At 43.9% G+C, this 16,079-nt stretch overlaps 2 protein-coding genes across 3 annotated transcripts in view; one reads left to right on the forward strand and one right to left on the reverse strand.

Moving 5' to 3' along the window:
• The first annotated feature begins 242 nt into the window (after positions 1–242).
• Positions 243–6,975, forward strand: LOC309344153 (translocator protein-like). Its single transcript, XM_081866377.1, has 4 exons — positions 243–452; positions 2,063–2,285; positions 3,424–3,562; positions 5,236–6,975. Exons 2-4 carry the CDS (start codon positions 2,113–2,115, stop codon positions 5,413–5,415), a joined length of 492 nt encoding a protein of 163 aa, XP_081722503.1. The 5' UTR covers positions 243–452; positions 2,063–2,112; the 3' UTR covers positions 5,416–6,975.
• OARD1 (O-acyl-ADP-ribose deacylase 1) overlaps positions 2,573–16,079 on the reverse strand; it is a gene marked incomplete at its 5' end in the record, with an annotated part of 37,569 nt that continues 24,062 nt past the window's right edge. Inside the window, 2 exons of one of the 2 annotated variants that reach the window (XM_081866383.1) lie at positions 2,573–2,658; positions 5,335–5,389. In XM_081866383.1, coding sequence (XP_081722509.1) covers positions 5,350–5,389 — 40 coding nt within the window. In that variant the 3' untranslated portion in view covers positions 2,573–2,658; positions 5,335–5,349. Of the gene's footprint in view, positions 2,659–5,334; positions 5,390–12,834; positions 12,941–16,079 lie in introns of those variants that run through there. The other variant, XM_081866382.1, reaches the window with a different exon arrangement.

Here is a 16,079-nt window from a genome sequence, read left to right on the forward strand (position 1 = left end):
TGCCGAGTTGATTATGGCAGATGGGATATTTTTTTAAAGGAGAAGCTTCCTGGTTCAGCTCTGAATCTCTTCTAGGAACTGCACCAGCTCGTCAGATGCCTGCGCGCTTCCTCAGCCCGGCCTGGCTCCGCAAGCCGTTCAGCCCAACTCCGACGGGTGACTGGCCTCGGAGAAGGGTGGCTGCTGCACCCCGCCCTCTGCAGCCTGTTACACAAACGGTGCGCCGCCGGGGAGAGCGCGAGAGCGATCTCCTCCTCTCTCCTTATCGTACTTGCACGCCGCAGTCCCTGTTGTGTAACCCGACCCACACAGGCTCTTCGCAAAGGCGACGCCTCGCCCCGGCTCTCTCCCTCCCGCTGCTCGGGCACAGCGAGAGCTCGAGAGAGGCTGAAGCCCATTGGCTCGCTCCTCGCGTCCGCCCTGGCAAGACGGCGAAGTTCCGCTCCGGGAAGGTAAGGGAAACAAAAGGCGGCGCGTGGGGGGCGCCCGAGCCGCGCAACTTGGCCAGGGTGGTCGCGTTCTCTTGCAAAGCGGGACGTTCCATCCGCTCGGACAACGGAATGCCTCTCGAAGAAGCAAAACGGGCGCAATGGCTCCCCCCCCCAACACACACACACACACAGCATGCAGCCAATTAAGCCACGCTGGGCTGCCTCGAGGCGGAAGGTGAAGCCAAGCCACCTCTCCGTTTTTCTAGAAACGTTAACAGGAAAGACCCGTGTCACCCTGAAGCGTGACCAACCGAACGCCCTTGGATTGTGGCGGGAGAGCTTTCCTGCGCAACTCTAGTCCGCGAAAGCTTGTATGCCGTCTGTGCAAAGCGTTTTCGCAGGCTGGAGCAGCAGGGCTCTCTTGCTGTTGCTGAGTTTTTTTAAAAAAAATTAGTGTAATTCTAGAAATGTACAGTGATCCTCCCTACAGTGTTACCTGTTCTCCTCATCTGTTCATCATAGTGTAACAAACTGAGACTATGAATACGTATTAGAACTTCAGAATGGGAATCAAGATTCCTGTTGTCTGTGGAGTTGGAAGTAATTTTTTTACAAAACAAAACTGAAAACAGGAAATACTTCAGTCAAGAAAAAACATCTTGCCTATGGGAAATTCCCAATGGAATTAAATGAAGCGATCAAAAATAACTTGTTTATTCCACCTATCTTTAACAGAGCATTCAGGCTGCAGGGCATGTGAAATATTTTTTTCTTGATCTCCTATAAAGGCGAACAGTATCAGAATTTTCTGTTTGATAAGAAATCTGTTCCTCAGCAAACTCTAGTTTAACACCAGGCTCTCAATGGGACTAAACAGTCTTTAGTTATAATCCTAAAACTACTTGAAATGAATGGGACATACTGTACTTAAGGGGATGGGGAAGCACACTAAATCTGTTTTCTGATCACTATCCCTGACTGCTTACTAGAGAATCTGCTGTCTGGTACACAGTTGTGAAGTGTAATTATGTAGGTAAGGGTTTGCCAGATGAAAAAATAAAGCATGAGAATTGCTTTGCCTTAAATAAAGCTTGAGTGGCTGTCTGGCAGGGATGCTGTAGTCACAACCTGCATTGCACATCCTGCATTGAACAGTGAATTGAGACTTGATGGCCTTTAAGGTCCCTTCCAATTCTATGATCAAGGCTTATCCACTACAGTGTCTTGTCTCCTACAGCAGATGATGAGCATCCCCTATTCTTTGTCTCCAGCATCCCATACGCAAGACATATATGCTAATTCTGAACATGAAGCTTCTAACAGGTCATAAGTGGCCTACCTGAAGAACAGCAGCAGACTGTTTAAATTTACCAAATTAGATTGCCATGGTCTTAACAGCATTCTTGATATAGTAAAATGGCTTACTCTAACTTTAAAATGCTAATAACAGCATCCTCGAAGGAAAGATCATTGGAAAAGGAGCATCTGCATCTGTCCCTCATTTTAACCAACACAAGAAAAAAGATCTTTGCTTTATTTCCTTTAACCTACAGAAGGAAACACATCTCAAGTTGAGAGTAAGTACCTCCCAATGTGAAAATAACTAATGGTGTACAATTACCAATTTTCAGTTTCAAAGGCACAGGCGCAATCCGTATTTGCTAGAACTGTCTGCCTGAGGATGTGGGTCCACGCTCTTGGCTTCACAGCCTTGCCCCATCTTGGTGGATTCCTGGGCTGGTTCTTCACTCGGAAGGAAGTGCCCACGTGGTTTGAAGATCTGAAGAAACCGTCATGGCGTCCACCCAATAAAATGTTCCCAGTTGCTTGGACAACACTGTACACAAGCATGGGGTAAGGCTTCCTGGGCAGCCCCTTCTTCTTCACTCAAGGCTCCAGTCCTAAGCACATGCTAGAAAGCAAGCCCAGTGGAACTTAGGTCCAAGAAAAAATACATGGGATCAGACTGACAGCAATTCCGTTTGCCTCTGCTGCTTCCACTGTAGCCTTTGTAGCAACTAGTTGGCTGATTTCCTCCTTGCAGTGGGTTTTATCCAGTTAGTCACACTCAACATAGATCCATGGAATAGACACAACTAACTCGGGTACCTTCATTTCAGTGGGTTTTAGTTGGGTGCTACCTATTGCAATTAATCCTGACCCAGTGGCTCCTTGCTTCCGTCTCCCTTCTTGCATTTCATGTTGGGAATGGCTATCCTAGAGTCCCCTGCAATGGATTAAGTAGTGTCAGGATGCTGCCTTTAATGAGGATGTTCCAGTCTACTGTCTCCATCCAGGAGGACAGAAGTTGCGACTCTTAGGTTGCAATCCTAAACACACTTTCTTAAGAGTTAAGTCCAAAGTACCATTGAAAGTGGGCCTTCCTTCTGAGTAGACAGGTGTAGAATTGCACTTAATATCTTAGACCCTTCTGCACTACTTCTTTAATGCAGATTCCTTGGGGGCTCAGAACTCCTGCTAGATTGGTAGTGATAACCGAAAATGATGCAACATTAAACTAGCTCTGGGAAATAGAGTAAGCCCACAACTTACACACATTTATATTGTGCACATTTAGCTTTACACGTGTAGCAAAAAACTAAAAAGGGGTGGAAAGGGGGCTGGGTTCCTGGGGAAATGACGTTGGCAATCCGACCCACCATTGAACCCAATGGGTTTTGACTATACAAAATTTTGGCTTTAGGTGCGATCCCCAGAATGTAACCCCTATGTAAGTTGCAGGCTTTCTGTAGTGAGATTCTAGCTATATTTATAAACTAAGTGCTTGTGCAGTGGCACCATAGATTTGTTATGTCTTATCTTTGAGATTTCTACTGAAAAAGCTTCAAAGGTACTAAGCCATCATCTAAGCTGCATTTCACTGGTGTTAAGGCTTACACGGGAAGGGTTGCTCAGAGTAGTAATCCTACTGAAGCAAAGCTGATAATGTGGTATTCAAAAGCAAAGCATTGTCTGGTTTCCTTTTCTGCAGGTATGCTTCATATTTGGTGTGGAAGGACCTTGATGGCTTCAACAGTCAAGCAGTTGTCCCACTGGGCCTCTATGGAGCTCAGCTTGCACTGAACTGGGCGTGGACTCCTATATTCTTCGGAGCTCACAACCTAAAGCTGGTAATGTATCCCAAACATGTTGCCTGTATTGCAGTTACCTTTTTACCTCCAACGAGGCTGACTAGGAAACTGCTGGGCTAAAATTGTTCAGTGGAATGTGCAGACTCTTAAAAAAAAATCCTCTAGCAGGCATGTTTATGTAAACGCACACACTATTTCTGGGCCTCAAAATATACTGAGTTTTTGCGAGAAATGTCAAAACTAGGAAGGTCCAGAGTGAGGCTTCCAGTTGTTGAGCCAGTGGGACACAGTGCTTCAAATGTTAGACCAGAACTGTGGAGATACCCACTCTGCCATGAAGCTCACTGGATGAACTTGGGCCAGTCATAAGCTCTCATCTTAAGCTACCTCACAGGGTTGTTGTGGAGAGAAAATAGGGGCAAAGTTCCCAGTAAGAAAAACAGGATATAAATGTAACAAACAAACTAGAACTACTTCCTTTACGGCTTTGTTCTTTGCTCTCTCTGGCCCCAAGCCCTTGATTTTCTGTCCATGTTCCCAAAGGGTAAAGCAGAAAAAGAGGGCAAAACAACCTGCTACAGAACAAAGCAGGCAGATAGGTTAATGTGTTTTAGTGGCGATTAAAGTTCCCTGGGCACACAATACATGAGTCTTCAAGCAAGGTCCTCCATAATGTTTGTAGCTGGCATTTAGTTACAAGGAGAATTTGATGAACTGGGGCAAAAGGCTTGCATGGCTTGTATCCACTTTGCAGCTCGCTCCCACCACTGATATCAGCCCCTTGCAGTTCTGTTTACTGCCTTCAAAATTAAAGCAGCTGGCTGCCTCGAGAAGGGTGTGAAGCTAGCACCGTTATGATCGGGGTGATCCATATTTTTCAGTTGAGAATGGTGTGTCTTGAGATAAGCAGCTCTGAGCACCACACCTTGACCTAATCAGCTAGCAAAGGCCAGAGCTTCAGTGCGCTCATTATTCATATGTGCCTTATTAAAGTGTAAAATGCCAAAGTGTTAATAAGAGAATATGTATGATAGGAGTTGTTTGGATTAGCACATTTAGACACTTAGCGCTGCATTAGAGATGAAGAAAAGGAGAGCCTGGAGTGTTCAGATGGCTAAATTCCAACCTCTAGGGAACTGAGGAAGAATGCCAACATTTCTAAGCACAGATGAAAGTGACATTACAACTTGGAAAATTTGGTAATAAGGGTAATAACTCTTATTCTGCTCTGCTAAAAGGAATATGGGCCACCCAGCCCCATCCTATGCTCTGCTGTCTACTGGCAAGAAAGCATAGTATCTGGAGAAAGGATTCTATAGTTGACACCTGGGAAAACCTTGCTCTACCACTATGAGCTGGATCCACCCTGTGCACTGAGCTAGCCGCCATCACTACCACTAGTGCCTGCTAAATAAAAGCTTCTGTCCCGATTCCTGCAGAAGAACATCGTGCAAAGATCTTTGCAAGGGAGGCAGGGAAATGAGGGGACCAGCAACTTGTTCCAGTTGCCAATGGAGCAATGCTTCCACTGACAAAAAGCTCTGGCGTGAAAAGCCTGAGAGGTATATGGGAGCAGATGGGGCAGTCCTGGAGTGCTCAGCCACTTGCTTTGTGTAGGATCATTCTCATCCTTGTGGTAAAAGAAGAGATTGCGTCTTTTGCATTCTGTCCAGTGTGTCAATCATTTAGACATTGCTGTTTCTCTTTTCCAGGCCCTGATCGACATTGTGGGTCTTTATGGGTTAGTGCTGGCCACTATGTATTCCTGGTACCCTATTAACAAAACAGCAACACTGCTGATGCTGCCTTACCTTGCCTGGCTGACCTTAGCTTCTTCTCTTACCTACCGTATCTGGAAAGACAATCCTGAAAAGGGAAAGAAGAAAGAATAAGGAAGGAACTGGGGAAATGGACATATTTGGCGAAACCCTTTGACACTGAGATCTGGTACTATGAAGGAAGTTAATTTAACTGGCACAAAAGCATTTAGCATTTAAGGGTTGGGAGATGGGGAATCCTTTACGAAATGCAATGGCACATATTAAGAAGACTGTTATACATTCTGAGTTTGAAAACCACAGTTCCCATCCTCATTCAAAGCACTATTTTATACATGTTTACTCAGAGAAGTCTCACTGAATTAATTGAAGCCTTAGTATTCTAATGAGACGATGTTGTCAGGTAACATTTATATAGATAAGCCCTTCTTAAAATTTGGATTAGAATTAGCTTTGTTTTGTTTCACTGAATTGTAGTTAGACTACTTCAGAAAAATCTGGAGGCGCACTAGACTCATTAAGAGTTGAACACCCATATTATGTGTTGTACTAATGAGGGTTGCTTCACACATTCTTGCTTTTTAGGTGCATACATTATCTTTTCCTCTCCCATTTCCTCCCCTGTTCATTCTTTTCCCCAAGTGCCATAATTTAGATTGTAACACATAGGGGCAAGGACCTATTTTTTTTGTTGGCTTCATTCCAATAGCATATAAACAGTGCAATCCTACATATGTCTATTTGCGAGTAAGCTTTATTGAATTCAGTAGGGCCTACTCCCAGGAAAGTGTGTACAGGACTAAGGTGCAAGTCTTTCTACACCTAAACATGTAAAGTGTGGGTGTTTAAGCACTGGTTTTGGGGTTTTTTGTGGAGTTGGGAATAGCCTCAGGCACTCTGTTAGGTGGATACTCAGTGGCATAGCTGGGTGAATGTATGAAAAGGCTCAGATGCTGAGAATGGAACAGGAATTATTTTCACCCGACAGGAGGGTTTGCTCTGTTTTTCCAAGTCAGTTATTACATGGGCAGATGGTTACACATGAATGCACCATGATGAGCTATTTCACAAGCTGTGTTTTCATTTCTTTAAAGTAAAGGAATTCAGTTCTAGTTCTGGGGACAGAACCGAGCAACTACTGGAAATGGGTCCCCCAAAAGTTATAGTATAATATATTTGCTTTTGCTGCTTGAGATTAACATGGCCAGCCATTTGGAAATAGATTTAATAAGTTGTGGGGGGGGGGGGTTTAAGTGGGGGAGCTGCTATTATTGCTTCTTTCTCCCAGTAGCCCTTGGTGCAACCTGAAATCTGTTTAGCATCCAGCAGAGGCTTACTTAATGAAGTTTGCCCGATACCCTCTTAACACTGCTACAAACTGCAGACTTTGGGGCTTTGACATCATATTCTGCTTTTTCTCCCCTTTGCATTGTTTTGTTGAACATCCAGCCTGACTAAGTGTTTCAGGCAGTGTATTTTTCTAGAAGAGGCACCAGAACTCACCATGAATGGCTCCTTTGTTCCCTTATAATGGCAATGACGCCCACCTGAGAGGCACCGGAACTGAGTTCCGGCAAGTTCTGGCTGGGGAAAAAAACCGTTTCTGGGGAACATAAGCTTGCTCATGACTTTGTGAATTTTGCTTTGTCCTAATAAAAGTATTGTCCTACTGTGGCTTTTGGATTTTTTTTCCTAATGGGCAACACAGTCTTTAATCAGAGCAGGCAGGGTGGTTTTCAGGACATCTGGAGGTCAATGCATAAAAACCAACTCCTTCACCCACCCACATATAGAGCTTGTTTTAAACTGGAAACTGCCTTGAAATGATCTTTGAGGGCCACCATGTGGGTAGGAACATATGAATTTGTCTCAGACCACTGATCAATCTAGATCAGTACTCATAGATGTTGTTTTAGCAGCTCTCCACAGTTTCAGACCTACCTGGAGATTCTGTGGTTTGAACCATGGACCTTCTCATGTGCACAACCACAGAGCAACAGCTCTTCTCTGACACTGTTCACAAGTGATCACAGGAATTACATTGACTGGCAAATCCAATGCATCTGCTCTGTGATGGAGACTCCTCCATGGGATATTGAATGGTGCTCTGGAAAGCTTCTGGGGGAGACAGGATTCTGGAGTCCTAATTTTAAAAACCTGCCTTATTCCAGAATCTAGAAGTAAGTAGGTTTTCGTAATCAGTGCAATGATTTGTATTTTATACTACTATTAATATTGCTGTGAAAACATGACTGATGGTCAAAGGCCAACTCCGTGTTTCCTTTCTTGACACTCAAGAACAGAGGGAAATAGGGTGTTGGTGAAACAGGGGTGCTGGCCTGCCCCCCAATCACTTATTGGGCACAAGTCCTCCCATGACACCTCGAGAGCACACACACCCTGGCTCAGCACTCCAGCCCCTGCTTTGCCTACAGGAGGAATCTGCTGAGATCTCTAGCAGGAAAAGCTGCTGCTGCTGCTGCTGCTGCTGCTGCTGCTGCTGCTGCTGCTGCTGCTGCTGCTGGAGGGAACAGAAAGGGGTCCTCAGAGCAGCTTCCTGGTAGAGAGCAGTTTGGTTGTCCCATCCAGCCCAGAGGAGGCACATCCTTCCTAATGTCCAGGCAACCTCTACTGCTTCTCAGATTTTTGGGGGGTGGGGGCAGCAATACAGTTCCTTGCCAGGGGTGCAAGGGACACTAGGTATGCCTCTGACTGGGAACATTTCCAGCCCAGTTTGAACTCCAGCCCTGTTTGAATGTAAACAGTTTTGTGCAGCAGGATACGTGCTTGATGAAGTGAGCCTGTTTTCTTTAGCTTTTCAGTGGTGACTCATGGCCATCCATCCAAGTTTTGTTTTTAAACAAAGGTGTGAGTCAACTAGAGAGCACGATGGCTCAGAGAATGGTAGAGCATTGTGAACTTTGCACTCATTCTTTAACAGAATCAAACAACTGGCAAAGGTGTACGTGATTTAACTTTGTAAAAATAATAGAAACACATTGCTAAAGAAGATCTGCCAAAATAGCAAGATCTCAAATTCCATGCATCGTATCTCAGAAGCTCACATTGCAACACACTCTACCATAAGAATAAAAGCATTGCCACTATTGGGTCAGACTAAAGATCCAACATAGGGACGCCGGTAGCAATGTGGGTTAAACCACAGAGCCTAGGACTTGCTAATCAGAAGGTCAGCAGTTTGAATCCCCACGACGGGGTGAGCTCCCATTGCTCGGTCCCTGCTCCTGCCAACCTAGCAGTCTGAAAGCACATCAAAGTGCAAGTAGATAAATAGGTACCGCTCCGGCGGAAAGGTAAACGGCGTTTCCGTGCACTGCTCTGATTTGCCAGAAGTGGCTTAGTCATGCTGGCCACATGACCCGGAAGCTGTACACCGGCTCCCTCGGCCAATAAAGCGAGATGAATGCCGCAACCCCAGAGTCGGCCACGACTGGACCTAATTGTCAGGGGTCCCTTTACAAATTCTTAAGCTGAACTACCCCATGTGTTCTGAGCACCTGATAACTTGAATTTAGTCAGTATACTGCCTTGTGCAGGTCATAAATATTGTAAATTAAATAAAGTATCTGGGTTTGAAATCTTTCCCAAGAATGACTGACAACACGGTGCTTACAGTTATAGTTTGGCAAAGGTGACACAAATATGTGAATTTACATTTTACTTGGGAAGGGGAAAATAAGAAAGAGTGGCTGATGTTACACTGAAATGGTCCCTTAAAAGATCAGCTGGTCTTATCCAAAAAACTTACTTCATGTAATCTGCCCAGTCCTGGTGCACAATGATTATTTAGAGAGCCAGAGCGCCACCTAGTGATTACTGTTCTGAGACAAGGTAAAGCACACAAATGCTATGTTGGTTCTGTTACAGAATCCTTATCAGGGCAGTACCTTTATTAGGCTAGCCAAGGTATCACAAAACAGCGTGCAAGTTTTTAAGTTCTCCATAACCTTTCATCAGACTGGATGGTAAGCAGAGCAGAAAGGGATGGGGAGGAAAACTATTTTGGCTGATGTTAAGGCCTGGGGTCTGCCTCTGGTCAGAGTTTTAAAGCAGAATGATGGGGAGGTAGCAGACATTCAAACATGACTCTTTTTAGGTGCTATATAGCTATCAGGTTGTACCAAGACCAGTTTGGAACATGGCACCTAAAAGAAGCCTCATTCAACTCCCTGCTCTACCCTCTCCAATTCCATCTTAAGTGCTGGCCCAAGACATTTTGGCACCTGAGGAGAACCACAAAGTGGCGCCCAACCCCACCACCAGGGAAGGATCAAGTGAGGAATAATGATCTGCATCGGGAACAAGGGTGAGAGGAGACGACCAGTGCCTCCCATTTGCCAAGAGGCCACTGTAGAGGTAGGGGTGCATGTGGTGGTGCTGTCAGCAGATCCGGCCTCCAAGAAGTGTGCTGCAGCTGTTGCTCCCACCACAGCAGCAGCAGCAGCAGCAGCAACAACAGGCAATGCATTCCTTGGAGGCCGGATCTGCTGCCCCTGTGGATCCTGCCGCCTGAGGCAGTCATCTCACCTTGCCTCATGGGTGGGCTGCCCCTGTATCAGAAGTCTCTGACCAGATGCAAACTCCATGGGTTTGGTGCCACCCACCCCTTGCTCTGCTTACCATTTAGCCTACAGAAGGGTTCTGGAGAACATGCATGCTTCCACGCTATTTATGTTTTTGTTGACCTGTGATAAGGTATTGCCCTAATACAGATTTTGGAGTTTTTCTTATCTGTTGGTAAGAGTTTAAGGGGTAAATTATACGAAACAAATTTAGTTTGCAACATCAGCATTCAAACACCACTCTGACCTGTATCATGAACAGATAGCTATAACCATAATCAAGTATCTCTCTCATTTTTACAGAATCTAGGGAGCGAATAGTAATGTTGAAGCAATGCTGAACGGCAGTAAGGTAATGCATATGGGGAATAAAGTGAAATTTAATCCAGATCACAGAAGTACTATTTGCTGGTAGATCAGTTAGTCCAGGGCTTGAGGTACAGACTGTGCTGGATGGAGTTGAGGCTTCAGAGGGTTTCTTGATCCAGCACTATTTCTAGATGGACTTGGCCATGGTTATTCATGCACCAAGAACATCAAAACTGGACTATTGCAATGAACTTTACACAGGGCTGCCTTTGAAAAGTGTTCAGAAATGTAAATTGGTTCAAAATGCTGCTGGCCAAGCTAATGCCTGGGAATGGGATGGACAGAGCCTATAACTGCAGTCCCATTCAATCTGCCTTGATCACCTGTTCTGGCCTTAACCCAGCTTGCTAGTTCTCAACTTTATAGCCCTAAACCAGGCATAGGCAAACAGCCCTCCAGATGTTTTGGGACTACAACTCCCATCATCCCTAGCTAACAGGACCAGTGGTCAGGGATGATGGGAATTGTCCCAAAACATCTGGAGGGCCAAGTTTGCCCATGCCTGCCCTAAACCACTTGAGTCCTATAGATCCTAAGCACCTGCCCTGCTATATACTCCACTCAATTTCCAAAATTCTGCTTCAGGTAACTCCAGTGACTGTCATTCAATACTACAGGCACAAGGACCAGAGTATTTTTGGTTACAGCACAGTTGCCTGTGGCTTCATGTCTACTTCAGGTCTTTTTAGGAGGCTGAAACAAGAATCTCTTGTTGCTTTTAATATTGTCTTGATGATTTTCTATGTTGTTAGCTGTTCTGAGTTACCACCATAGTTGGAGTGGGGAACAGGGGAGACAATTTAAAATAAACAACATAAAGAAGAGTCCTGCTGGATCAGACCAAAGTCTCATCTAGTCCAGCATCCTCTTCTCCAGAGTGGTCAACCAGGTGGTGCCTCTGGGAAGCCTAAAATCAGGAGATGTGCACACCATTACTCTCCTGTTGTGGTTCAGAGGCATTTCGAAACAGGTAATAAAATATCTGTATCATTTAACATTGTGTTACATGGAAGCTTATGAGCACTGTATTTATTTTGTTTCTGTCGAGCCCCGAAGCTAGACAAGTCATCTGACGCTGGCATACAACTGAGATATTCATACACCACTGGCGCCACCACAAACAAAGACACCTTTCCAATTCCCCCAGCCTTCAGGGAGATAATGTACTCCATGCCAAGTTAATGCTTTGGCTGATCTTATTGAAAGACCACATCCACATTTACCAGCTGCCAAGATACTTTTACATGTAAACAGCCTCAACACCAGTGTCAACCCAGGCAGTTTCCGATCCACTCAATGTTTCAAGTGTATATGAAACTGCATGCTTTCCTTATGTTAAGGACCTGCATTTTATATGCTGAAATCTGAAGAGTTCTAATAAGCTGTCAAGCATACATGACTTTGTGACTGAACAATCCAGTTGGCTCTGTTCCAAAATTAAAGGCAGTTTCATGCTATTTCAAGCTTACTCAGTTCTTCACTTGGGTTTCCTGCTTAAGAACCATGGAGTCTTGCACTGAGTCAAATCATTAAGCCATATATGTAAAATAAATTTGTTTCATTTACTTATTTTTAAGCATTCTACACCCCTCCTTTTAATCAAGAAGGCTTCCACAGAGCTTATGAAGATGGGTGGTTAGATAGCAGATATACATATTTATAAATTTCTGTAAAACTATGCAAAAAGGGAAATTCCACTGAGCCTATATTATTATTATTATTATTATTATTATTACTACTACTACTATTATTACTATTATTATTATTATTTAGAGAGAGAAAGTCTTATGCTAAGCCATTGGTTCATCAAGCTTAATACTGTCTACACTTTCAGTAGCTCTCCAAGCTTTTCCAAGAAGGACCTTTCTCAGTCCTATTTGGAAATGTCAGGGATTGTACCTGGTGGAATATTTAGAATGCAAAGCACATGCTCTGCCATTAAGCTCCAATGCTTCCTCACCTGTCACAAGGCCAAAACAATTTTGTTATATAGAACTAGGAGGATGAGGAGCATAGCTCTTACATCTGGAATAGAATTTGCTTGGAGTCATAGCTTATCTCAAAGCCCTGATGCTCACACACACAGTTGAAATCACATTTGTGCACTTACCCAATACAGTTTTATATATAAATGGTTTAAAATCATTGTTGTTGTTTATTAAATTTATATACCACCCTATACCCATAGATCTCAGGGTGGTTACATCTTAGATATACAACACCCCATGGGGCTCCTTTTATTTGCAATGTTCAATGTCATTTGGCTACAGTGGTCAAGCAGAAATGGAAAGAATGATGAATGCCAGCATTCCTTAAACTGCTATTTCCCAGTCTTATTTTTCATGGACTAGCATAAGCGAATGTCAATGTCACAGCTCTCTAAGCTCTTTGAAGGGCTAACAGGTTGTGTGTGCTTTTCCCTCTCTGTAAAATAATACCTAGTCATCAGGTTGTTGAAGAATATACATAGTGGTAGATTCCACTAGATTAACACTTTTGTTTGCCTTCTAAGTATCTTAACAAGGGTGCTCATAAGCGGTAGCTTTGATGTGCCACAGAAAAATTAACTGATACCTACTAATTAAGACAATCCAAGTCAGCCTGAGACAAGAGTGCCAGCATTGCTCTCCTAACAGCTTCTCCGTATTGCTGTAGTCCTGGGTATGGTTCTATAGCATGTAGCAAATCTGTACAGAGGTATAAAAGCATGCCAATCTGTCCATGAAATCACTGGAAAATAAGCAGACTGGGTGGGTGGGCTGCTGCAAAGGAAGATACCCTCTGGTTGCTACTGCTAAGTGTGCTTGTTTATTGTTTATTTGTCTTGCAGTAGTTACAGGAGGGGAGCAGAGGAATCACTGCCCAACAACGTATCCAGGGATCCGTTTTGTTTTGATAACAAGCTGTCCTTTTTATTCTAAAGAGCACACCCCAACCCTGTCCAATACATACAGTGTCTTATTTCATCTTTGCTTCTGGCCAAATAAATATTTCCTGAGCCTGGATTGCAAGGCGCTGTCCTCTGTAGGCACCTTTATAATTAGAAAATATCCTAGGGGGTAGACCCAGATGAGCAGAGGATATAAACACACATATTGACAAAAGGGCAACTCTTATAAACAGACCATCGGAGAATATTAGACTTGTACTTGTGGTCTTTAGACACTCTGCCAGCAGGCAGAGCTGGGGAGAGTTTGGACTGCTGCAAGACACTAATAAGACAGTGATTTTTAAAGTAGCCTTATCTACAGCAGACACAGTTAAGATTAATTGCAAACTGCGACCCACAAGCCATGAAGTGGTACAGCAGGGGTTCCCAAACTGAGCTTCATTCAGATGGTCTGCAGCATGTCTGCAGTCCATATTCATATCAACCTCCAACTGTACCTGTATTGCTTTTTATTTCTCAAGTTGCATTTTACTCTGTTACAACCTGAATCCTGTGGAATGCAAATTGCAATACAATAAAATAAATGAAAGAAGCAATACAGTACAAATACAATTTTAAAACATACAGCATCTAGCACAGTGCATTACAATTGCTACACCAGCTCTACTTCAGTAGTGTCAGATTTTTTTTCTTTAAAAAAATGTTTAGGGGTACTCTCATTTTCCTACTCATGTTGACATACTGCCCCTCAATGAGGCCAAACTTAGACTCATAAAATGTTTAGGGGTATGTTTATAGGGAAGTACAGGATACATGTGCATTTGGGGAACTTCATGTGAACATGGATTACAAACCCAGCACTGGAAACGCAGTGAGCGCACAGCAAATGGGAGTGCGAACACAACCTTTGTATAATACAGTAAAGTAAAGCAGTATTTTGTCAGGATAAGCAATATTGCAACATAAAAACATAAGGCTTAAATTTATTTTGAAAATTGTTTCAGAAATGGATAGACTTTAAAAAAAAAATCTGTTTGTTTGTTTTCTGTAACAGCTTACTGAAATGTAAATTAGCTGGATTCATAATGCAATGCCTCATTCATTAGAGGTTCCTGAGCAGAGGTTGCAGGGCAACATTTCAGGGATGCTGTAGTAGTGGATTCCCTGCATTCGTAGGGGGTTGAACTAGATAACTTTTGAGATTCCTCCAATGCTCTGATCTATAGTGTTGTTTGTGTTTATGACGTAAAATCTCCACAAGGAAGAATTTACCGTATTTTTCGCTCTATAACACGCACCAGACCATAACACGCATGTAGTTTTTAGAGGAGGAAAACAAGAAAAAAAATATTCTAAACGAAATAGTGGATATATGATTTTTGTGGTTCATGCTGTGGCCACAGACATGTGATCTGACAGTGAGTTTGGAGTAGCCCAATGCAAAAATCCTGAGGATCCATGTGGATCCATGTTTTGTAACCATGGAGGAGGGAAGGAAGGGGAACCATGGATCCTCTTCTCACGACTGCAGCAGATCCCCCGGGCGCCACCCGCAGGCATTCGCTCCATAACACGCACAGACATTTCCCCTTACTTTCTAGGAGGAAAAAAGTGAGTGTTATGGTGCAAAAAATACGGTAGTTTGAAACATGTCCATAGCATAGTCTCCTGTTAACTACATGCCACATGCCCATTGCCTGGACTGCCTTCATGGAATGATAAAGGTTCTGCAGAGGCATCCTTCTATTTTGCAGGGGGGGGTTTCAGTTCGTCACTGATGCATACTCAAATAAATGAACCAAACACAATGAGGATTTCTACACCAAATCCAAAGCATACCACCACTGTGTGCTCTGCGCACTGCACAATTTCTGTTGTCTTCCTGTGCAGTGTCTGTCTGCACAGAGGCAGAGTACTGCCCTAGAAGGAGTTCAGCAGCAGCTGGGAAAGAGATGGAGCCACAATCCCAGCACCACATTCCAAAGATTAGATTAAAGCTCAGCATTGATTCGTGCAGCTTGGCTGGCTCCAGTGAAAGTTAAAGCGGCAAGAATGATGGGACCCTGGTTAATCCAGCAGTCAAGAGCTTCCAAAAATAAAGTGGGTCAGAGGGACACGAGAAGGGGTATGGAAGAGTTATCACTCATCAGCTCAGGATTCCCATCCCCACAATTCCTCCCTAAAATGTCAAAGGTGACAGTGATTGGTCTGGGGTGCATAGTAACCAGGGAGGGGAGAAAAACAATACGCTTCCTATGGAAAGTATTCCATACCATTGAAAAAGTTGGTCATAGATTGCATTATAGCCCCTGTTGTCTCTGTCTCATTTTTATAATAAAACCCAGTCCAAGAGGCAGTTGTCAGGTGCACAATGTCTGCTTGCTACAGAGGCCCAATGAAATCACTGCTGCTTATGCCACAGACCAATTGGTGTGTAAGTTTCTATGTAAGTTCTATATCGTATGTCCAATAGTGCCTTTGGCTGCTTTGTGCAAGTAGAAAGCACTTCTATGCATGCACCCAATTTTCACTAATCTACTCTGCATCTCTACAACACTCTGCATCATGATACATATTGTTCTGGAGCAGTGTTTCTTAACCTGTGGGTCCCCAGATGTTGTTGGACTACAACTCCCATAATTCCTGAGCTCTGGCCTTGCTAGCTAGGGGTGATGGGAGTTGTAGTTCAACATCTGGGGACCCACAGGTTGAGAAAGGCTGTTCTGGACGGTCCCCACCTCTCAGGAGCAGCTTGGAGCAGGGAGAGAAGTGGCTGCAGTAGATAGGGGCAGATCAGTGAAATCAGAATGCCTAGCCTTGAAAGAGCAGAAATGTTTTCTGCTAGTGCAAAGCTGCTCCCTGTTGATAGCTCCACTTTTCATACTACGTTCATAAATTGAGAAGTGTGAATGTGAGGAATACATATTCTCAAACAC

Source organism: Podarcis erhardii (genome assembly GCF_964252035.2).
Source record: "Podarcis erhardii genome assembly, chromosome: 6".
NCBI classification, from domain to species: Eukaryota; Metazoa; Chordata; class Lepidosauria; order Squamata; family Lacertidae; genus Podarcis; species Podarcis erhardii.